Source organism: Geotrypetes seraphini, chromosome 8, assembly GCF_902459505.1.
Source record: "Geotrypetes seraphini chromosome 8, aGeoSer1.1, whole genome shotgun sequence".
NCBI lineage: Eukaryota > Metazoa > Chordata > Amphibia > Gymnophiona > Dermophiidae > Geotrypetes > Geotrypetes seraphini.
The window spans coordinates 133,727,718-133,752,696 of record NC_047091.1 but is presented as its reverse complement, the minus strand read 5'-3'; the positions used below and the strand labels follow the sequence as shown (position 1 = coordinate 133,752,696).

Genomic DNA, 24,979 nt, shown 5'->3' with positions numbered 1-24,979 from the left:
TGGAGTGGAAGATTATTCCAATGATCAACCATCCTTTCGGTGAAAAAATACTTCCTAATGTCCCCATGAAATCTCCCACCCCTGATTTTTAGCGGATGCCCTCTTGTCACCGTAGGTCTTGTAAGGCAAAAGATGTCTTCTTCCATCTCCATACGGCCAGTAACATATTTGAACATTTCTATCATGTCTCCCCTCTCTCTGCGTTCCTCGAGAAAATATAGCTGCAACCTACCTAGCCGTTCTTCATATGGGAGATCCTTGAGTCCCGAGACCATCCTAGTGGCCAATCTCTGAACCGACTCTATTCTCAGCACATCCTTTCGATAATGTAGCCTCCAAAACTGAACACAGTATTCCAGATGTGGTCTCACCATTGACCTGTAAAGCGGCACCACCACTTCGGGCTTACGGCTGACAAAACTTCTCCGGATGCAATCCAGCATCTGTCTAGCCTTGGATGAAGCTTTCTCCACTTGATTGGCAGCCTTCATATCTTCACTAATGATTACTCCCAGGTCCCGTTCTATAACAGTTCTAGTTAAGGTCTCGCCATTCAAAGTGTAGGTTCTGCAAGGGCTTCCGCTACCAAGGTGCATAACTTTACACTTCTTGCATTAAAGCTCAGCTGCCAAATAGTAGACCATTTCTCCAGTAAAAGTAGGTTCTGTGTCATACTGTCGGGTACGGTACCTCTGCCTACCACATTACATTCCTTTTACTAACTTGACTTCTGAGATAAAGAATCATCTGTCTATTATATTAAAGCAAATTGAATTGTGGATGACTGCATTTAAACTGAAACTCAATTCTGACAAAACCAAATTCTTTCTGGCAAGCCCGAATGACAAAATCAAAGATTTATCGGTTTTTTTTGAATGGTCAGGTCTTTCCAATTGACTATTCCATAAAAATTTTGGAAGTGACATTGGATCGATCCCTGACTTTAGAGGAGCATACAGATGCATTGGTTAGAAAATGCTTCTCGGAATTATGGAAACTTAGATCCATCAGAAAATATTTTGATTCTGTATCATTCTGTTTATTGGTTCAATCTTCTATTCTAAGCATGCTTGATTACTGTAACATCATTTGCTTGGGAACTTTCAAGAAAACCCTTCAACAACTTCGAGTTATTCAAAACTCGGCTGTTAGATTTATCTTTGGTTTGAAAAAATGGGAACATAAGTCCCTATTATCAAAAATTACACTGTTGCCCCTGGAAGCAAGAGTTCTGTTCAAATTCTCTAGTCTTTGTTTTAAATCAATATTTGGGTTGGCCCCTACATATCTGATCTCTTATTTTAAACTGAACTATTCTAACAGGCCTACTCGAATTCATATGTTCACTTATCCTACAATAAAGGCCTGTTGATATAAAAGATTATTGGATAGAACTCTTGCTTTCCAGACAGGTAAATTAAATGAATGGTTGGGTAATATCATTATGCATTCCTCATCTTACTTTAGTTTTAGAAAATTAGCAAAAACAAAATTATTTAATCGATTTTTAAGTTAAGGATTTACTGTTTTACTTTTACACTGTATGTATGTATTGATGATTTTATATTGTGTTTTATTCCCTGATTGTCCAGCACTTCTTGTTGTAAACCACCTTGAACTTTTATGGCTTTGGTGGTATATAAAAATAAATTATTATTATTCATTTTGGATATATCCTGATTAGTTGACTGGCTGGGATTCCCTCCTGACAGGTTTGAGAACTCCTGGATTAGAGATCTTAATATCAGAGGACTGCACTGGGTGTTTCCAATAAACATGGCACTTTAAATCTGCGTACTGTGTACACAGCACAATCCACAGGGGTCTCACCTCCAGCTCATGAGGCAAAGTGCCAATTTCCATATATAGCACATCTTGAAGCCACCGAATGAAATCCTGCGTACAGTATTCTGTCAGCAGCGAGATGACCTGGAGATAAGCTGTACGAATCAGAGGACAGCGCTGCACCGGGGTGACCAACCAGAATAGCTCTTCGAGCTTCCCAGTCAGAGTCAGCAGAGTGTTCGAGGACAGGCTGAAAACCAAAGCGAGCGGTTACTTTTGTACTGGAGACATGATGTACCAGCAATCAGCGGAAGGGGTTACCAAACTCACTGTTTTTCAACCCAGATCTTGGGCATACCCAGTCATTTCAGTTTTCAGGAGATCCATGATCAACATACATGAGAAGGATTTGCACAGAATGGAAACAGTGCTTGCAAATCTCTCTTATGTATATTCATTGTTGATATCCTGAAAACCTGACTGGTTGGGTGTGCTCCAAGGATTGGTTTGAGAACCACTGACATAGGATATACCCTACACTGAAGAACATAATAGTTTAGGAGGAAAAAGAGGCCACCTGGATTGTACTCTATCTTAGGGTCAGGATGTACTCTTGAGAGTCTATGTGAGGGGGCTGAGGATACACCAATACAGTGATGACTGAGTGAGAGAAGTAACAACACGGCCCAACCCCAATGTAGCTTTTCTCCTCTACTGGCACATGCTTCCAGTGGAAACTGATGTGAGGGGCGGACCAGACCCTGTGCAGAATTTCTAGCTGAATATACTACTGGCATTGCTCTACAAGACAAGCAACACCATGAAAGTTGGACCAAATGGAAAACACAACAGCAATGGCACTCTATTGCCTACGGGCTCCAGAATGCCTTTGGCCAGACATGAATCTATCTGCTGCTCCCCCACCCTGATTTTTCTCTTTTAAGAGCAGGAACATGATGGAAGTCTGCTGCAGAGCCCCACTCATCAATACTAATATTAAAGAAATGTCTATGCGTATCACCCCCTCCCCAACTGCCATGCTCCTGCATCCACTGCTAGCAGTAATCATGCAGATTCTCACCAATTCCTCTGCAGTGTCTCACCCAGTACAGCATCTATCTGCAGCAAATGTCCATGCAAAGCATTGTGGGAAATGGTGTTGTTTGCAGTGGGCAAGTCTCCCACTAACTGCTGCAGGAGATCCTTATACCGTGTCACTGAGGCCAGAGATATCACTGCCTTGGCTGCCATCACCCGAACAGCATACACTGGACTTTCTGCCAGCTGTTTCAGAGGCACCAGGAAAGGAGAAGCACAGCTGTTGGAAGATAAGACTGTTCGTAAATAAAGTGAGGTTGCTTATGTATAACAAGAGTTCTTCCTTGCCACCTGGCTGACATCTACAGCACCATGGACAGAATCTCAAAGGCTCTGAAAAACCTAGGGCATGTGCAGGCCATCCTTCACCATAGTCCATTTTCCAGCTGTAAGGTTCAAACTAGAGCAGGGGTGTCAAAGTCCCTCCTCGAGGGCTGCAATCCAGTCGGGTTTTCAGGATTTCCCCAATGAAAATGCACGAGATCTATTAGCATAGAATGAAAGCAGTGCATGCAAATAGATCTCATACATATTCATTGGGAAAATCCTGAAAACCCGACTGGATTGCAGCCCTCGAGGAGGGACTTTGAGGGAAATAAAAGAGTATGAAGATCTGTCTGCCTGGAAGGTGGGATCAAGCAGGTACTGTGGTGAGTTGGCCTGCACATTCAGGTTTTACTGAGCTTTAGAAGAGCTAGTCCATTCATGGTGAAAGAGAATGTTACCCATGCGTGACCAACTCATCCTGCTTGTCCACAGGGGAAGGGGGTGAGAACTTGTTGGGGGAATTTGAAGCTGGGTTCAGCTGAAACAGAAGAACTTCAATTCTCTTATCTTTACAGAGGCTGGATGTAGCAGTCCATGCACGCAGCAAGGTAAATTTAGAGTTGGCTCAGCCAATACTGACACATTAGCACTTCTAGAGATTTTGAAATGCTAACAGATGTAACAGAGTACAGTAGTGTACCTCAAGAAGGGGAGAGAGGTGGCGCAAGTGCTATCCTTATATCCTAGAGGAAAAGTCCATAGTCTGTTATTGAGAAAGACATGGGGAAGCCACTGCTTGCTCTGGATCGGTATCATAGAATGTTGATACTCTTTGGGTTTTGGCCAGGTACTAGTGACCTGGATCGGCGACTGTGAGAACGGGCTTGATGGACCATTCATCTGACCCTGTAAGGCTAGTCTTCTTATAGAAGAAGCCAAGACCTCAACGTCACAGGAAAGAGCTTATTTTTGTCACTGCTGTGATAGCAGTGAAGTAGCACCCCAGGATGGGCACCCAAATTTGCAGACTCTTCCAATGAGCCCAGCTGCTTCCCTGTTCCTTCTCTTTGAAGGAAATTCTGATAACTGGCATTACCGCTTGCAAGTTTCCAACTTGTGCTAATACAACTCTTTTTGTCTTTTTCTGCATTTTCCTTAGAAACAGCAGAATTAAAATATCCAGGAGTTATTTCCATATGCAACACACACTGTGGGTAGGAGAACATAACAACTGCCTTACTGGGACAGAAGGTCCATCTAGCCCAGTATCCTATTTCCAACAGTGGCCAACCCAGGTCCCAAGTACCTGCCAGAAACCCAAAGAATAGCAAGTTCCAGAGCCGAGATTGTGATGTCATAATGCTTCATTCCACCAATGTCTAAGAGCCAACCTCATCAGTGATGTCACGATAGCTTGTTTGATTGTTTCCAACAGTGATCAACCCAGGTCCCAAGTACCTAGCTAGATCCCAAGTAGTAAAACAGATTTTATACTGCTTACCCTAGGAAGAAGCAGTGGATTTCCCCAAGCCATCTCAATAGCGTTTAACCAATGCAGTGATCTGACTGACTGCAGATTCCAAGGTGCCAGGTGTTGATTCTTTACCTGGAGGGGTCATCATCTCCTGGCTGCAGCTTTGCTAACAGCACTAGGACAGAGTGGAGGGAGGGACAGAGGTGGAAGGTCCCTTTCTGGGAAGTGTCACAGCTCTTCAGAGCCCCGTGTAGCTCTTGTAGTAGGATGTCCCTCAGCTGGGGAAACTCTGTGAAGAATGTCTGGGGCGAGAGTGTGCTCCGGGTTAGAGAGTCTTCCAGATTTAGCGTCGGCCCCAACATTCGGGCAGTGACAGAACCTGAAAAAGCAGCACAATAAACTGAAATCAGAGCCACTCCAGCTACGCTTCTCTCCTCAACAGAGTGACCACCTCCTCCTCCTCCTGAAAACCAATGGGCTAAAGAAAAAAAAAAAAATATTACACCACCAAAGCTGTGACCCACTCGAGGTAGCACTCCACAAAAGCAGTTTAGAGCCTGGCAGCTGTCCAAGGTGATTTTGGTTGGGTGGAAAGATACGCTAGACACCATTGCCTACTTACTGAAGAGCTGAAGAGCTGCATTGCGCATGGCCCAACTTGGGGAGCCCAAAGACCTCAGAGCCAGATGTAAGGAAGGTGTTGTAAACGGCTGCAGTGCAGATCCCAGGCGGGAACTGCGCACCAGTGTCTGCAGCACATGTACCGCGGAGACCTGAACAGAAGCAGATAAGACAGTCCATTACCTCCTACCCAAATAGATCCTTCTATTCTAATGCTGTGGTGACATGGTCCTGAGTACTGTCTTCTTCACACTCTCAGCCTAGGTTGCAATGGTCAGTTAAAGCCCAGTATTAACCTGAAAATCTCCTCATCCCTTAACTGCTTCTTCAGTCCCAAGACCGTACCTGTGGCAGATCCAAAGTCTGATTCCAGTTTGCTGGTAGAGGGGTGTTACCCAGGGTGAACAGGGTCTGGACAGTTTGCTTCAGAAGCAGACCCGACGCAAGAGACTCTTCTCCAGACACAATGCCCAGAATCAGCATAGGGAATCCTGCAGCCCGGCGGGTAAGAGAGGAGCTCCGGAGTTCTTGCAGCAGGGCCAGGGCCTGAAGAGAGAAAAGGGAGGTCTGAAGTGAGTGTGGAGATCTATAGTCCAGGAGACAGAGGCACTTCTGCAGCCACAGTCACCAACAAAGGAAGAGAAAGTGACCATTAGCTACTCAGAAAGGAAACACTGTTTCAAGATCATGTGCAGGAATCATACAAAATACAGTGGTACCTTGGTTTGTGAGCATAATTCGTTCTAGAAGCATGCTCTTAATCCAAAGTGCTCGTATATCAAAGCAAAGTTCCCCATAGGCCATAATGGCAACTCGGATGATTCGTTCCACTGACAATACATCTCTCCTCCTCCTTCACTCCCCCCAGCACATATCCCTTCTTCTGGTCCAACACTTCTCCCACTGCTGTCCTCCACTTTGACCCCCCCCCCCCAAGAACCGGCTTTGCTTCTTCTCCGAGGCCATTGACGCTGCTCCCTCCCTTCGTGACCAAGATCAGTGCTGCTGTCCACCTCCTACCCCCACTGACCAGCCCTGTTCTTGCCCGTGCGCCGGTGCTTAAAGCTGGCTCTAAGCTGGGCTGCTGCGGGGCCTTATCTTCCTGTCTCCAATATGTTTGTAATGTCCTGTCAGCGTAGATTTGTATTAAATCCTCTTTTTTTATAAACTGTACACCGCTTAGAAGTATGATAAGCGGTATAACAAATTTTAAATAAACTACAGTATAAACTATTTTCCCTGCTACCAACTACAAATTGGGAGATTTTGAAGTCTTATGACTTGATTTCCAGTTCACCTATAATTAGGATTGGAATCTGGTACCATGAACACACCTTACCACCTGGCCCAGAACTCATTGCGAGAGGCCTTTGTCAGACAAGAGGAGGAGTACATAGGAATATAATCTGGTCCCCATCCTGGTTCGTCTCCAGTCAATTTGGATCCACTCGCTCTAAATTCTTTATCCCCACATCTTCTTCCCCATTATCTTGCTACTATCCTCATAACTTTTCTCATCCCTGTACCCAACTTGCATACAAGAAAAACATGCTGGTAAATACATTGTTTTCTTAAATAGTGTGATGTTCTCATTGTTTTCACCAAGTTGACACTAAACATGTGCATAGGACATAATCTGGTTCCCACCTTTACTTGGCTCCAGTCAGTTTGGATCTATCCACATTTTATCCTACTACTACTAATCATTTTTATAGTGCTACTAGACAAAAGCAGCATTGTACATCAGAACACAAAAGGGACAGTCCCTGCTCTAAAGAGCTTACAATCTAGTCAAGACAAACTGGACAGGAAAGTGCACCAATACACTGTGCTTAGGCGAGGGAATAAGACAAGATAGATATTGGTGCCTAGAAGGTGGGCTGGAATTTGGAACTGAAAGCATCTTCAAGGAAGTGGGCTTTGAGTCTGGATTTGAATACTGCTAGAGACGGAGCTTCAAGTTTCAAGTTTATTTATAGCTTGATATACCGACCATCACAGGTATCTGGTCAGTAAACTTAAAATATTTAAAATAGCTTAAAAAAAAAAAAAATTTGAAATAAAAAGGGGGATTGAGGCCTGGATAAGGACAAAATTAAGAGAGGTGCAGAGGGAGAAGAGGAATTTTAATTACATTGAGTAAATAAAAATAAAAGGAAGGAAAGAGGGAGAGGATAAAAGAGGAGGAAAAAGGGGGATGTCGCTTTCTGAACGCGGTTCTCTATTTATTTGTTTTTATTTTCCCTTTATCGGCTTCTTAACTGCAATTTTGGTAAGCGTCTTTATAAATAAATGTTTTAAGGTTAGTTTTAAACTTATTTATAGAATTTTCACTGCAGTGGTGGCACTGCATTCCAAAGGGAGGGGGCAATTGCGGAAAAAATGGTATAATATAGGTCCTTGATTGAGGGGACTGTCAGTAAGTTCTGATTAGTGGATCTGAGGGCCCTAGTAGAGATGTGTGGAATGAGATATTTGTCTAAGAAGGCAGATAGGTGAGAGGACTTAATTTTGAAGACTAGAAGGAAAATTTTATAAGTTGTTCTGTGAGAGACTGGTAGCTTGACATAATGAGTCAGACAATTTGTTCCAGGCATACGCTACAGCAAAGCAGAAGGGACGGAGTCTGGAGTTTGCCTTAGAGGAGAAGGCTACAGATAAGAGATTTATCTGATCAGCGGAGTGCCTGGGGGGGTGGGGGGGGGAGCGAGTGTGAGAAGAGATGAGAGAGGAATTGATTCTTTTCCATCCCAATCCCACTCAACATAAATGGATTTTTTTTCCACCAATATCATGGTTGCCATCCCTGTGCACACCTCTAGGCCATACCCTGCAGCTCCCTCTAGAGTAGTGGTCTTAAACTTAAACCCTTTGCAGGGCCACATTTTGGATTTGTAGGTACTTGGAGGGCCTCAGAAAAAATAGTTTATGTCTTATTAAAGAAATGACAATTTTGCATGAGGTAAAACTCTTTATAGTTTATAAATCTTTCCTTTTAGCTAAGTCTTAATAATAATATTGTAATTTATATCTAAAGAGACATATGATCAAGAAACTGTTTTAGTTTACTTTTGTGATTATGATAAACATACCAAGGGCCTCAAAATAGTACCTGGCGGGCCGCATGTGGCCCCTGGGCCACGAGTTTGAGACCACTGCTCTAGAGCCTAGTTATGCGCACCCCATCTGACAATCAGTTACCACTTTTACATATTATCTGGTTTAGGGGTTCCTGAATGCTGCCTCTATAGAGCCTCCAGCCAAAAAGAACAGTAGCCCAACTCGAGAATCACATCCAGGTTTCCTGCACATCCATCCTACACACTATCTTCACTGTAAGGAAGCATTGATTTGGCAACCAATAAGCTACACGCTGCTGCATTTTGAGCAATGGGTGCATGCTTGCATCACTCGGATACCCTTAGCTTAAAGCAGCAAGACAGGCACTTTAGCCACACTGCATTCACTGAGTAGCGAGTACCTGTGTCAGCATGCGTTTGGGCAGCGCTTGCACTGCTGGATCAGGGAAGCGCAGCAGCGATGTGCAGTATTTTGTGAGTCCCATGCTGCAACCTTCCACTGCTCCCTGCAAGACACAAAACGTGGGATGTGATCCTCTGTGCTTATCCCCCTTTCCAAAAAGTATACATGTTGAGATCTTTAAGTCTGACCTGTTAGAGTTAATGACAAAGCCCATTGACAAAGATGATGGAACTCCTCTTGCATGAGGAAAGACTAAAGAGGTTAGGGTTCTTCAGCTTGGAAGAGATGGCTGAGGGGAGATAGGATCGAAGTCTACAAAATCCTGAGTGGTACAGAATGAGTACAAGTGGATCGATTTTTCACTCCATCAAAAATTACAAAGATTAGGGGACACTCGAAGTTACAGAGTAATACTTTTAAAACCAATAGGAGGAAATAATTTTTTCACTCAAAGAATAGTTAAGCTCTGCAATGCGTTGCCACATGATGTGGTGAGAATGGTTAATGTAGCTGGTTTTAAAAAAGGTTTGGACATGTTCCTGGAGGAAAAGTCCATAGTCTGCTGTTAAGCCAGACATGGGGTAAGCCACTGCTTGCCCTGGATCAGTGGCATGGAATGCTGCTACTATTTGGGTTTTTGCCAGATACTTGTGACTTGGATTGGCCTTCGTGAAGATGGGTTACCGGGCTAGATGGACCATTGGTCTGATCCAGTAAGGCTATTCTTATGTTTATATCTTTTCGAAGGTATGGCCACCAGAACTGTACACAGTATTCTAAATAAGATCTCACCGGAGAATTATACAGAAGCATTATGCCTTCCTTTATTCTGCTGGTTAAAATAATAAAAGGAATCAACAAGATAGAGCAGGACAAAAAGTTATTTACGATGTCAAATATGACTAGGACAAGAGGTCATGGACTGAAGCTGAGTGGGGACAAGCTGTGATGGATAACCTGGACATACAGATGGATAAACTGGACATACTGGCCTCACTTGTGTATGCTGGACACTAGACCTATATTTTCCCATAGCCTGGCCCAGCCTGTACCTTGCTGTCTGTGAACACATGTATCCTTTGAAATGCTAACCCAGCTGGCCTTTGCTGCAAACTGTCTCCATTCCCTGCTGGGAGGATACTTCTCCAAGGTTCTGCTGAGCTGTTATCAGTGCTGTATGACTTCACATATGCCAGGCACCCTGGAAAGCCATAAAAAATGTATAACAAGCAACATTCCCTGCAGGATAACAGGGGAGTAAGAGACATAGGAGCCTGATACCCAGGCTGGCCTGTCTCTGAAGCAAGTTTTGGGAACCAAGCACAGCTGGGGTGCTGGAGGTCACCTTTGCCAACTTTCTGCATAAGACTATCTACAAGGATGCCATCTTGAAGATGCACAGAATTGTAAAATCACAAATTAGCATCTGCAAGGTGATAAGGATCTCAGAGCTGGAGGAAGAAAGTTCACGAAGAATTCTCTGTTTCTGCTCGGGCCCCCCTCCTGGGGGGAAGTGAGAGAAGCGTGGACTGGGGGGAGGAATAGTTAGGTATACATTTTTGTACCAAATGGGAAGTACATGACCAGAGTTCGGGGATGTGCTTTTTTGGAACGAAGGAAGAATTTCTCTGTATAAAAAAAAAACGTGCATCACAGGTAGAGCAGAGAGATTCACTTGCTTATGCTGCGAGGAACTGCTAAGCATATGAGTGTAAGTTCTACTCTCCATTGCATATTCTGAACTGACAATATATTTCTTTCTACTATGCCTTTGCTGCTGCAATTTTGTAAGTCTTTATACTAACAATAAAAAAATATTGTCTGTTTTTGGAACATACAATGCCGTCTCGCAGTCATTCTAATGAGGTAAAATAAGTGGCATTACTTCAAAGCCCAGGACAAATGCCAAGAAGTTCTTCTTCACACAGCAAGTGGTGGACACCTGGAACGCTCTCCCGGTGGAGACTGCTGCGGAACCCACCGTTCTAGGATTTAAGGGCAAGCTAGATGCACATCTCCTCGAAAGGCGATAGAGGGATACGGGTGACTAAGTTTCCGCCAGGTTACACCTGGCTGGGCCTCCACGTGAGCGGATCACTGGACTTGATGGACCCAGGGTCTGATCTGGAGATGTCAGTTCTTATGTTCCTCTTATTGTGAACTCAAGCATCCTGCTGGCTTTTGAAGTCATCTTTTCTACCTGTTTGGCTACCTTAAGATCATCAGATAGGATCACCTTTAAGTCCTCCTCTTCTTTCATGTAAAGAACTACACCACCTACACTGTACCACTCTCGAGTTTTTGTAGCCCAAATGCATGACCTTGATTTGTTAGCATTAATTCTTAACTATTTTTTTTTTAATTCTAGACTATTTTCCAAGCTGTGGTACTACAGTATATATCAAAATAATTATAGTCTAAGACACTAAAAACTATTTTCATTACATTAACAAGTTTTTTAAGAGATTTATAATGCATTTTTCTTGCTAGGAAGGCTTTTTCTTTTGTGTTTCATACTACTGTCTGAATTAGACAATAATTGAGTGTTTTGCTTTCCTTCTCCTTTCCATTAAAAGCTGCATGTGGCCCTATTAGGGCTGGCAGCAACAAGAAAGGTTCCCTAGATGATATGCCCTAAGTAAGATTTATGGATGTGAAAGAGGCAGAGAAAGGGAGCAGGCTGGCTCCTTACCCAGTGTCGGCACCCAAGAAGAACATCCTGAAAAATACCAGCCACCGTCTCCAAGGTTTCAAAAGATAGCAGTGGACCAGCAACAGGAGACACCAGGCACAGCGTCTTCTCCACCAGTGATCCCAGGAGAAATCCTACTTCCTGTCAATACAACACAATCCCACGTGAGCAGCTAGAAAGAGGCTCAATAAATTGAAGATAAAACACCAACTGCAGTTCCAGCTCCTTCAAAATCCTAAGTGGTGTAGAAAGGTTAAAATTGGATCAATTTTTTACTGTCAAAAATTACAAAGACTAGGGGACACTCGAAGTTACAGGGAAATACTTTTAAAACCAATAGGAGGAAATATTTTTTTCACTCAGAGAATGGTTACCAGAGGTTGTGGTAAGAGCTGATAGTGTAGCTGGTTTTAAGAAAAGTTTGGACAATTTCCTGGAGGAAAAGTCCATAGTCCATTATTGAGACAGCTATGGATTGGTCCCACTGCTTGCCCTGGATTGGTAGCATGGAATGTTGCTACTCTTTGGGTTTTTGCCACGTACTAGTGACCTGGTTTGGCCATTGTGAGGACGAGCTAATGGACTAGATGGACCACTGGTCAGATCCAGTAAGACTATTTTTATGTTCTGCAAGAACTTCCAGAAACCTAAGTTCACCCATTAAAATTCATTCACCTTCAGAGATACCCAGCAACAGGTCATGAGAAGTCCATGTTCTTCAGACAGAAGCACAGGTTCCTCTCCATCTACATCATGAGGCTGCTCCAGATCCCCACCCTGAGAGATAAGGAGATTAATTGCATTTCCCATATCAGCCAAGGATGGGGCAGCCACTGCAATGAACAAGGAGAGGTGGGATTAGAGCGCACTATTAGAGAATTCAAAGACTAGTGGTTTCCTGAATGTCCAATATGGTCCAGTGAGCAGCATGACATGAGGTCTACCCTCACGGTGAACACATCCTCCATTCGCTGGAACTAAGAAGGAGGGATTTTATTTTAATTCCAAAACGACTGGATGGGCTGCTGTTTGAACATCACGGTGGCATACAAAACTAAAGTTATAGCCAGAATAAAAACAAGACAGGAACCACACAAAGAAGAGAGAGAGAGAGAGAGAGAAAAAAAAAAAAGATGCATCTTACTGCTAACTGCAAAGAGCCCCTGTGCTAGTGATAAAGGCCACAGAACAGAGGAACATGAGGAGGGAACAGCAAAAATTTATATTACCAGTGAAACTTTGCTGTATGGCATGCTAACCATGCAGGACTGTTTTTTAAAATTAGGATTTATCACCTTTTTGAAGGAATTCACTCTCAGTGGTGTACAGCAAGAACAGTCAAACAGAAGCAACAGACCTGGATTCATATAGATGAAAAATTTATCAAATTTATGGAAGTTGCCTTGGACCCCCCCAGGATAGCTTTGCCTCAGAATGTGCCAGGTTAACCCATACTTGAGGGTGGTCTTGAAGATCTGGTACTCCATATGGAAAAAAAAAAAATGTTCCCGGAATAGTGCTACTTCAGATAAGAACTCCATTGCTTGCTCAGGAATTTGTGGTGGGTAGAGAAGAACCTATATGTAGGTAATGGTCAATGAAAGGCTTGTGAACTATATCCCAAATCTGGAAGGAGGACCGTTATATCATTTGAAACCCTCCAGGAGGGACTCCTTACTTTTATACTCAACTTTGTACCTTTGCCAACACAAAAACGTTCTGGGATCTTCACTTAGGAGAAACAGCGATGGAAATTGCACTGAGAAAGGGCATATCTCCTGGCTATATAGAGCACTGCTGCTCTAAGAGTCCTCTCACGACCCTTACAGAGCCAGATGGGAGCGCTCCTTATGGAGATAATATACAACCAATCAATGGGAGTCTATCTATAAGTGGTTGATTAAGTTGTCAATATCAAGCAACTTTATGGAGAATGGATATAAAATGTATTACTGGTGGTACTATACACCAGACAAAATTAAACAGCTCTTTGGGGTTGGCTTGGGTAGCTATTGCGAGTAACTGTGGAAATCAAGGAGACTATCATGGGACTCCATCTTACTAACAGCAGCAGATCAGGTACGCAGCCTAGGAGTAACATTAGACGGCCACCTGTCCTTGTCCACCCACATATCTCAAGTAGTCTCCACCTCCTTCTACTACCTCCGCCAACTGAGAAGGATCAAACCCTACATCACCACACCTGACCTAGCCCAACTCCTCTACGCCTATGTCCTCTCCAGGATGGATTACTGCAACTCCCTATTTAATGGAGTAGCCAAAAAAGATCTCAAGCGCCTCCAGCGGGTACAAAACGCAGCAATCCACCTCCTACACAGCCTCAACTACCATGACACCATCGCCCCAGCCCTCTGCACAGAGCACTGGCTTTCAATTAGCCAACGCTGCGCAGTCAAGGCTCTGGTAATAGCGCATAAAAGAATTTACGCCATCACCCCAACCTACATAGAATCCAAACTAACCCTGTATACCCCCACCCGCCCCTCCGCTCGGAAATGGAGAAACTCCTATGCATCCCCTCAGGAAGGTTTCTCCTGTCAGAAACCACCCGCAAATGCTCCTACAGCCACTTCATCCCTCAAATCTGGAGCCAATTCTCCCCCTGCAAATCAGATTACAGAACTCATTGATGACCTTCCGGAAAGCGGTAAAGACCCTCTGCTTCAACTAAAATTACAACTGCAATCTACCCCTTTACCCCCCCTCTCCTTCTACCCTCTCTTCTCCATTCTTAACCTGTACTTAAATTGTCCTTGTACTGTCCAAATGTACTCCACTGTGAATGTTTATTTGTAGGCCGTTCTGAAGGGAGGACGGGATAAAAATCGAAATAAATAAATAAAATAAATTTTTACATTTCTGGTGGTTCTACCCTATAATAAAACTCTTTTGGCAAGAAATTGGAAAGCTGCTAGTGAGGATCACCAGTAAACATTGCTTTCTGTTAACGGAATGCTGTCTTCTAAATGTTCCCATCTTGATGGAACAGAAAATGGCTGCTTATGGCTTCACTGCTGTAAGCATTGATGTAACAGTGGCATGGCGAGGTGGCAATGCCCCAACACTAGCCCAGGTACAAATTAAACTAGATTATCTACAGGCCACATTGAAGCAAACAGCCGAGACATCATACCCTACAGACTTATCATAAGATTCAGGACACATATATAAACTTGGCAAGACCATACTTAATATTGATATGGTCCCATCCTAGAAGTTTAATAGCTCCTTATAACCAGACATTTGTAACTCTTCTGTGAAAGTGGACAATCTTATGTAGTGAGCTGTAATGGATAACAAAAGAGAAGGAGGGGGGATGGGTTCTGATTAGGGAGTAGTTTGTAAGATATTATGTCTGATTGGTTGGAAAATTTGATTCTTGTAAAAAGTGTATATCGCCATGAAAACATCAATAAAGAACAAATTTAAACTAATAAAAGCATCAACTCATAAGCAATAAAAATATTCAAAAGTATGTCACTCCATTATTGAAGTCTGCATATTAGTTACCGATAAAACATCGTTTAACATATAAGATTCTACTTCTGGTTTTCAAGATACAATCTAATCAGTCTCCACCATATCTAGACAACTATCAAATACCTTATTCACCTTCTCATTTCGTTCCCTCCAGCAAAATCTTCTTATAATTCCTCCCACATGACAAATTATATAAGCATCCAACAGAGATCGTATTTTCTCAGTTAATGGTCCACAACTTTGGAATGCTCTTCCAAATCATATCCAATTAGAATCCAATCTTGAGTGTTTTAAAAAACGTTATTAAGAAACTTTGGGCTCCTTTTACAAAGGCGCGCTAGCGGTTTAACGCGTGTAATACTGCGCGCTAAACCGCCGGCCACGCTAGCCGCTACCGCCTCCTCTTGAGCAGGCGGTAGTTTTTAGGCCAGCGCGGGGGTTAGCGTGAAAATTCACGCATGTTAACCCCGCTAGCACAGCTTAATAAAAGGAGCTTGATGGGCTATGGGCAGACTTGATGGGCTATGGCCCTTTTCTGCCGTCATCTTCTATGTTTCTATGTTTGTTTATGGATGCATTTGGCTAACACTCTATAAAATCATAGGATGCTATGAAGAGCTTTGCAATGATCAATCTGAATTTAAGAGCACTTAATCAGCTTTTACTTTATTATTTCATTTACTATTAATTTTGTATTTCTATCTTATCTATCTTTTTATTCTATTTTATATTTTATTTTTATTAGAATTAAATGTAAACTACATAGATGTTTTGCCAATGCGGTATATCAAATGCTAAACAAACTTGGAAACCGTATGCTACATTACAATGTTAAAACAGTGCCCGATAACACATTTTAATAGACATCATAGGGTGTAAGCAAAATGGAACATATAGAAAGCATAAGAAAATAAGGGGACTAATTTAAAGAAAGTTGCACATGAATATCATCTTAGCTAGGGTAGGACTGGATAAACACTTCCCCTATGCTCTTCTCACCTGGCCTTTCACAGCCGCTTCCCTGGGCTCCATGTAAAACCTGCAGCAGGAATCCACTGATCTCTTGCAAACTCATCACCAAGCTGTGGAGAAACGCCTTCCAGTGCGACACATGTTCTGCATCCACCATGGAAACCAGAACCTCAGGAACCTCCAGCAAGCACCGCCGCAAGGCCAGAACCACACCTAATACAATCCAGAGAAGAAAATTCCCTTTCGGTTAAGTACGCTTCCTGTTGAAAAAAAAAAAAAAATCTGCCAGCATCGCCACACTGAGTTTCCACCTCTTAATGTGTGTGAGATAGCTAAGTGCGCAGAATGGCACTCACCCTTCCACAGTGCCACATCAATCTGTCTTGGCACATTTGTATTTTAATAGTCTGTTTCACGCTTGGAGGTAGATTCAAGAAAGGGCATCAAAAATCAGATGCAAAAATTAGGCGCTAAAAACATTATTTCAGTGTCTAAGTTTACACACACTGTTCAATAATACAAATCAATGGCTTAAATATTCACTTAGAGTTTGCTCAATAACTTTTCAAATAATACTCCAAGATATCACCTTCTCATCCCACCTCTTTCATCTCTCATATACCACACTCATATTTATTTTATTTATTCAATTTTCTATACCGTTCTCCCAGGGGAGCTCAGAACGGTTTACATGCATTTATTCAGGTACTCAAGCAGTTTTCCCTCTCTGTCCCGGCGGGCTCACAATCTATCTAACGTACCTGGGGCAATGGGGGGATTAAGTGACTTGCCCAGGGTCACAAGGAGCAGCATGGGTTTGAACCCACAACCTCAGGGTGCTGAGGCTGTAGCTTTAACCAATGCGCCACACTCTCCCCCTGTCTTGCCAAAGACCTCAGAACCACCACCACTCACTCATATCAGCTCTCTTGCCAAAGATCTCAGATATCTTGGAGTATTATTTGAAAAGTAAGTTTACACACAAGCATTTATGTGATCTCAAAGGCTGGTGTGAACACTCGCACCTAAATACCGTCAGTTATGCGTGCAACACAGTATTCCATAAACTAAACTATATAAGTGCCTGACCTGCCCATGCCCTCATATTAGCACCCCCTTTGTAGTTATGCACTACAGAACATAGGAGCCAAGGCCTAGATTCACAAAGCTTACCGATCATGTCCCGACCAGTTTGCGACCCTGACCTGATTCACTAACCTTCCTCCTGATCTGATCCACGCATGCAAATGAGGGGAAATGGCATGCAAAAGTAGGAAGGCAGCGATTCACTAAACAATTTCAGGAACTGCGACTGGGCTGGCCGATCAAAAAAGGAGCAACTTCTGAGGACCAGTCACTCACGTCCCTGCCAACTCTACTGATCTCTGCTGCCCTTCCCTGCAGTGCGAGTCTGTAATGCAGCCCCGCTTTAAACCCACGGGCTAAAACCAGGGCTCAAGAGTAACCGGCAACCAAAAAGGTTTAGCAAAAGAGCAGGTTACATTGCCCCCCACCCCGACCTTCAGCCCTTCCTTTCCTTTCTAAACCCAGTTTCTGTCTTACAGGGCAGCAGCACATCGTTCCCTTACCTGGTTTGGCGGTGGCCGCTCTTGGTTATCTCGCTGCAGGTTCAATATCCAAGACAAGGGTAGAAGAGTTAATGGAAGATCCCATTAAGCTAAAGTGGAAATGCTGTTTGTTTTACAAATGGATATGGATGCGGCCTGCATTTTAAAGCACATTCAAAAGATTGGCTTTAATTTTTAGAGGGTTTTTTTCCCCCCAAATCCCCTTATAAACACCTGAATTTCTCATCCATCTGTGTCCTGAAACCAAGACAAAATTGCCTCTGTAAGATCTGAACTCTTTCTCCCCCGTGTTCGGTTCCAGTAAAGGGCCCCCTTCCCGTTTTGACTTTGCTTGTGTGGAAAGCCAGTGCATGCGCAAACCACATCTACAGGCAAAGAAGATGGTCTGCACATGCGTCTGGATCGCTTTGCAGCGATCCATGCAGTTGGTGTGGGGCGTGCCTCTGATTGCATTAATTTGCATGAGGTCGCCCAGGAAGACTAGGCCACGGATTGGACCGGTGAGTATAGTGAATATAGCCCTAAGTTTATAGAACAACACTTAAGCACAGTTACATGTGAAACAGCAAATTAACGCCACTTAAAAGGTTATTATTGGCAGTTAATTGGCTTTAATGCCTCCTTAAACAATTAAGTTAGGTGCAATTCTATAACTTGGAGGAGTAGCCTAGTGGTTAGAGCTCCAGGCTCAACATCTAGAGAGCCTAGCTCAAATCCCACTACTGCTCCTTGTGATCCTGGGTAAGTCACTTAATAACCCCCCCCCCCATACACACACTTCCTTTGCCTCAGGTACAAAATTAGATTGTGCCCCCTCCAGGGATCTGAATGTAAATGCACCTTGAGCATCTACTGAAAAAAGTGAGAGCACAATCCAAACTGCGTGCCCAAGATTTTTGAATTAGGGGACTGACTTGCTACAATTTTCACACTCACCATGCATTGGTCTCTCACTTGCAGCTCGCAGCAGGTCTTGACGAGCAGTAGAATACTGATCATTCAGCATGTGCAAAAGATACCATGCATAACACAGGCCACTGCGGGAGAGGGCCAACTCTGTTTCCAGAGGAAAGAGTCTGCTCAGTGTGCTCCTGTCTGATCTAAAGACACAAAAAGCACCATTTTAGCCTAAAGTCCTACCAGCTGTAGCCAATGAGCTCCTCGGAACATGCGCCAGTGCTCAGCGATGCATCCATACCTATGTACAAGGATTTTCATGATCAGAGCTCCAGCTTCAGCCTCCTGCACTCTGGAGCTGCACATACACTCCTGAGCATATTTAAATATAGGTTGGACAAGGAATTCTGGGAAAATTGGTGGAAAGTACCGGATAAGCAGATCAGCAGCCAGCTCTCGGACCTACAGCAGCGAGAAGATGGATTTAAATAATGGTGCCAAAATCAGCTTGGTGGAATGAAGGCTGAGGACTGAGCCAAGTTACCTCATCAATACTGTCCTGACAGCAGCCCAGCAGTGCCAACAAGTTAGGTGTAGAAAAGAAGTCCCAGCAGCCCTTCTCACTGGCATAACCCAGCAACTCCACCATGCGCTCTGCCATGAAAAAGGACAGACAAAGTGCATCAGGTAGTTTCCTTAGCCCCTGCAGAATGAGGGAGGTCAGACACATTACTCATGGGGTGGGAGCCCTTTCCCCTCTGTTACTGGCATATGAATGCATTTGACATGTTACTCAGGGGGTTGGGGGTTCGTTTCCTCTTGGTATTTGTACATGGCACATTACTCACGGGGAGGCTGCCCTTTTTTCCTCTCAGGGCTCCAGCTATCGGTGCAGGTCTCCAGTATGGCACTCAGTAGCAGCAGTGCTGTTTTCTTCCGCTGGAAGTTTGACCCCGGAATCAGTGAAGAGATGCTCAGTTTCCACAGCCACTGCACAAAATCTGTAAAAAGGGAGGTCAGTGTTGGTCACTATCAAGCGAAGAACTGGTCCTTACTGAGGCAAGGACATCGATTATTATTACAAAATAATTGCAACTAGGGATGAATGAGAAGAGAGCTACTCAAGGCACAAGGCTCTTTGTGGGTGAAAAATTGCCTAAAATGAAAGGCTGCTGGAGGACCGATTACCTCCTCCAGGCTGAGTGGAAAGAGCGAGATGACAACGAGCAAGGAAATGCACATGTACATGTCTCCCCTGGGTACTACAATGTCTCATTACAGCTCTGCCTTACAGAGCCAAGGATACTGGTCATAACCAACATACAAAGCCTGTTCTCACTCCAAGATACACTCAAAAGAGATTTTTGCAACTGCCACCGCTTGCCTGGATAGACTCATCAAACCTCAGGACCACTTCCCCATGATCCTTATCCACATCGGAACAAACGACACCGCCAGGAGCACCCAGGATAGCATACCGGCAGACTTCAGAGCCCTGGGTGAGAAGCTGAGGAGGATGGATGCACAGGTGGTCTTCTCCTCGATCCTCCCTGTAAGGGGCAAGGGCAGAGCCAGGGAGGATCGCATCCAGAGGACTAACGACTGGCTGTGAGATTGGTGCAAGGAGATGAACTTCGGGTTCCTGCAACATGGAGAGACACTACTAGGAAGGACTACAGGGACCAGATGGGCTACACCTGACCAGAAGAGGGAAGAACGTCCTTGGACACCGACTGGCCTGCCTACTTCACAAGGCTTTAAACTAGGTATGTTGGGGGAGGGTACAAGCACTAACACAAACAACCTATCTGACGAGCTATGTCATCAACATTTCTCTGAAACTGGGGTAAGCAAACACCGCAATTCTGGGCCTGGGTCTGTGATGAGTAAACACATTTCTAAGTCTAAGGTAGGTTCACACTGTAATTTCGGGTCTAGGGAGGGTACACACATTGCAAGCTGTACTAAAATAATTAAAGTAGCTCAAACAGTTATTCCCCCACAGAGTACAAACACTTTCGAACCTAGGGCAGGTACACTTTGCAATACTGGGTCTAGGGAAGGTACATAAACTACAAGTAGTACTGAAAAGGTCCACGCAGCTCAAGCAGGAACAGCCCCAGGGAGGCATAGCAAACATGCTACATGGAGGGCCATGTACGTCAACGCCCATAGTTTGGGCAACAAGATCCTGGAACTTGAGACTGAAATGAGAAACGCTGACCTGGATGTGGTGGCAATATCTGAGACCTGGCTCACCGACTCCCACAGGTGGGACGTGGTGATACCAGGATACAACCTCCTTCGCCAAGACAGGAAGGGCAGAATGGGAGGTGGTGTAGCATTATACACTAAGGATGATATTAAAGTCACCAGAATCACAGATATCAGGTACACAAGGGAATCCCTTTGGGTAAATTTGGCCAGGGAGAATGACAAATGCCTGTATCTTGGCATAGTTTACAGACCCCCAAGGCAACAGGATGACATAGATTTAGAACTAATCAGTGACATAGAGAATATCACCTTGCGTGGGGATACAGTGTTGTTAGGAGACTTCAACATGCCTGATGTGGATTGGAACACACTTTCCTCTGCATCCAGCAGCAGCAGGAGACTATTGAACTCTATGAAGGGAGCTAAACTGAGGCAACTGGTATTGGAGCCAACGAGGGAACAGGCAATACTGGACCTGTTGCTTACCAATGGTGAAAGTGTCACTGAGGTCTCAGTGGGCGACAAGTTGGCCTCCAGCGACCATAATATGATATGGTTCAAGCTCAGGAAGGGTTTCGCCAAAACTAACACATTGACCAGGGTCCTTAGCTTCAAGAACGCCAACTTTGAGGGTATGGGGGATTACATCCATCAAGCACTACAAAACCAAGCAGGAACAGATAACGTAGAGGAACTGTGGTCGACTCTGAAAGCTACCATTCAGGAGGCAACCAATCGCTATATAAAATCAGGGAGTAAACGGCGTAGGAACAATAAGCCACAATGGTTCTCTGCGGAGATCTCGGACCTCATAAAAGAGAAGAAAAAAGCGTTCATCTCCTACAAACATACAGGATCTCAGGACTCTAGAGAAGTCTATTTGACTAGAGCAAGAGCCGTCAAAACAGCAGTTAGAGAGGCCAAAATCCGAATGGAGGAAACTTTAGCAAAGAACATCAAGAAGGGCGATAAATCCTTCTTCAGGTACATTAGTGACAGAAACCGCAGCACAAGCGGGATAGTACGCCTTAAGAAACCAGAAGGGACCTATGTAGAAGCAGACTCGGAAAAAGCTGAACTGTTAAACGAATATTTCTGCTCGGTCTTCACCTGCGAGGCGCCAGGTTCCGGCCCTCAACTACAAAAAAAAGATGGCTCAGTAGACCCGTTTAGTAACTTCAAGTGTCTACTGTGAGTTGTCAAAACTCAAGGTTAACAAAGCAATGGGGCCAGACAACCTACACCCCAGGATGCTCAGGGAGTTAAGGGACGTCCTGGCGGAACCACTATCCGCGCTCTTCAATCTCTCCCTTAGTACAGGTAGAGTCCCGTTGGACTGGAAAATGGCTAACCTCATTCCACTCCACAAAAAAGGTTGCAGGACAGAGGCTGAGAACTACAGACCAGTGAGTCTCACATCAATAGTGAGCAAACTAATGGAAACTCTAATCAAACACCAATTAGATATGATCCTGGATGAGGAGAATCTGCGGGATCCCCGTCAGCATGGATTTACCAAGGGGAAATCCTGCCAATCCAACTTGATCAGCTTCTTTGACTGGATGACGGGGAAGCTCGATGTTGGAGAGTCCTTGGACATTGTATACTTGGACTTCAGCAAAGCATTTGATAGTGTCCCTCACCGCAGGTTATTGTGCAAAATGAGTTCTATAGGATTAGGTGACACTTTGACTAAATGGGTTGGGGACTGGCTTGGTGGTAGGCTTCAGAGGGTGGTGGTGAACGGCACCCCCTCCGTAACGACGGCAGTGATCAGCGGAGTGCCGCAGGGCTCGGTCTTGGGCCCGATCCTTTTCAATATCTTTATAAGAGACTTGGCTGAGGGGCTTCGAGGTAAAATAACGTTATTCGCCAATGACGCCAAACTGTGTAACATAACAAGCAAGAGCACAACGGACAATATGAAACACGACCTACTCCTATTGGAGCAATGGTCTAGGACCTGGCAACTGAGCTTCAATGCCAAGAAATGCAAAGTCATGCACCTTGGCAGCCAAAATCCATGCGAGACTTACACCCTAAATGGCGAGATCCTAGCAAGGACTGTTGCAGAAAGGGACTTGGGGGTAATCATCAGTGAAGACATGAAGACTGACAATCAAGTGGAGCAGGCTTCATCTAAGGCTAGGCAGATCACAGGATGTATACGTAGGAGTTTCGTCAGCCGCAAGCCTGAAGTCATTATGCCATTGTATAGATCCATGGTGAGGCCTCATCTGGAATACTGCGTACAATTCTGGAGGCCTCATTACCGCAAGGATGTACTGAGGCTTGAGTCAGTCCAGCGAATGGCCACCCGGATGGTCTCGGGACTCAAGGATCTCCCGTACGAGGAACGGCTGGATAAATTATGGCTATACTCACTCAAGGAACGCAGAGAGAGGGGAGACATGATCGAGACGTTCAAATACCTCAAGGGCCGTATCGAGGTAGAAGAAGATATCTTCTTTTTTAAAGGTCCGACGGCGACAAGAGGACATCCATGGAAAATCAGAGGCGGGAAATTGCACGGCGACACCAGGAAATACTTTTTCACCGAAAGAGTGGTTGATCGCTGGAATAGACTTCCACTTCAGGTGATCGAGGCAAGCAGCGTGCCTGATTTTAAGAAGAAATGGGATCGTCACGTGGGATCTCTGCACAGAGATAAATAGGGGAGGGTCATTGGGGTGGGCAGACTAGATGGGCCGCGGCCCTTATCTGCTGTCTTTTTCTATGTTTCTATGACTTACAAGTTTCAAGTTTAATATTTTTCTTGATTGATCGCTTAATCAAATTCTAAGCGATGAACATATTAAAATATAGTCAAATATAGACAAAACATTACAAACTTTAAATAATAACATTGGGTAGATAACTAATACATTGTACATTATACTCATAACATAAGGTAAGATAAGGGTTTGAAATACAATAAAGAAAAGCAAAACAAAGGAAAATACAATAGGGAAATAAATAACCACAGAGCATAATACAATAAAATAAAATTGCTGGTTTAGGAACTGTTTAATTATATATTAAAAGCATCTTTAAAAAGAAATGTTTTTAGATTACTTTTAAATTTTCCCAGGTCCTGCTTACATAAATCTGCCAGGATAATGGTTCCCAAACCTGGTCCTGGAGGCACCCCAGCCAATCAGGGTTTCAGGGTATCCACAATGAATATTCAAGACAGATATGTGCATGCACTGCTTCCACTGCATGCAGCTCTCTCTTATAATATTCATTGTGGATATTCTGAAAACCTGACTGGTTGGGGTGCCTCCAGGATCAAATTTGGGAACCACTGAACAAGGAAGCAGGTGTGGAAGAGCAGCCCTAATGGTTCAAGCAACGGGCTGAGAAACCAAGGAATCCAGAGTTCAAATTCTACTGCCGCTCCTTATCTCAGACAAGTCGTTTAATCTTCAGATATGAATTCTGGGGACAGGAAAACACACAGAGGGGCATAATCAAAAGATACGTCTAAGTCCGATTCAGAAATATGGCGCTAGATGCCCAAAATTGGCAAGGGGAAGATGTCCATTTTCAAAACATACATTTACAATATTTTTTTTTGAAAATCATCTGGACGTTCAGGCCATTTATTATCCAGACCTCCAGTATGTCTATCTTTATATCACATTTTCAACCAAAAATTTGTCCAAGTCCCAAACGCCCAGAACAAGATCATTTGGACATAGGAGGGGCCAGCATTGTGATGGACTAACCACCAGCAGTGGAGCATCTTACAGGGCATTGCTGTAAACTTCACAAAAAGGGTGCCACAAACATCTCATCAGATTATAGGTTATGGTGAGACCCCCAAAACACACTATAACCACCTGTCTACAACCCCAATAGCCCTTATGGCTGCAGTATGACAGTAGAGTAGGGTTTTGACGGGCTCACATTTTCCACTATGAATGTAGTGGTTAGAAAAAGAAAGAGGGAGTGTGTGTGTGAGCAATGTGGAACCCAGCTTTGACTTATACAATTGGTCAAGCAGCTTTGACCATTTTTAGTTCTAAAAACTGTCTGACATACACAATGGGATGGGACTTGATATACCACTTTTTCTGTGTGGTTACAATCAAAGCAGTTTACATATTTTAGACAGGTATTTATTTTGTACCTTGGGCAATGAAGTGTTAAGTGACTTGCCCAGAGTCATAAGGAGCTGCAGTGGTAATCAAACTCACCACCTCAGCCTCTAACCACTAGGCCACTCCTCCACGTCACGAGTATATATAGTAAACCAACCTAGAATAAAACCAAATTCTGCAAGACAACAAATAACCCTCTAAAACAGGGGTGTCCAAACTTTTGGCTTCCCTGGGCTGCATTGGTCGAAAAAAATGTTTCTGAGGCCGCACAAACACG

The 24,979-nt window shown here is 44.0% G+C and overlaps 1 protein-coding gene across 1 annotated transcript in view; it reads right to left on the bottom strand.

Moving 5' to 3' along the window:
• Positions 1 to 24,979, bottom strand: part of LOC117365839 (thyroid adenoma-associated protein homolog) — a 56,767-nt gene that overhangs the window by 9,958 nt on the left and 21,830 nt on the right. The window contains exons 13-25 of the mRNA XM_033956727.1: positions 19,228 to 19,380; positions 18,924 to 19,033; positions 18,681 to 18,841; positions 18,419 to 18,582; positions 15,921 to 16,106; positions 12,096 to 12,253; positions 11,421 to 11,561; positions 8,727 to 8,831; positions 5,591 to 5,791; positions 5,247 to 5,397; positions 4,757 to 5,003; positions 2,867 to 3,103; positions 1,831 to 2,035 (exon numbers count right to left, since the gene is read on the bottom strand). Of these exons, the coding sequence (XP_033812618.1) occupies positions 1,831 to 2,035; positions 2,867 to 3,103; positions 4,757 to 5,003; positions 5,247 to 5,397; positions 5,591 to 5,791; positions 8,727 to 8,831; positions 11,421 to 11,561; positions 12,096 to 12,253; positions 15,921 to 16,106; positions 18,419 to 18,582; positions 18,681 to 18,841; positions 18,924 to 19,033; positions 19,228 to 19,380 (2,219 nt within the window). The remainder of the gene's footprint in view (positions 1 to 1,830; positions 2,036 to 2,866; positions 3,104 to 4,756; positions 5,004 to 5,246; positions 5,398 to 5,590; positions 5,792 to 8,726; positions 8,832 to 11,420; positions 11,562 to 12,095; positions 12,254 to 15,920; positions 16,107 to 18,418; positions 18,583 to 18,680; positions 18,842 to 18,923; positions 19,034 to 19,227; positions 19,381 to 24,979) is intronic.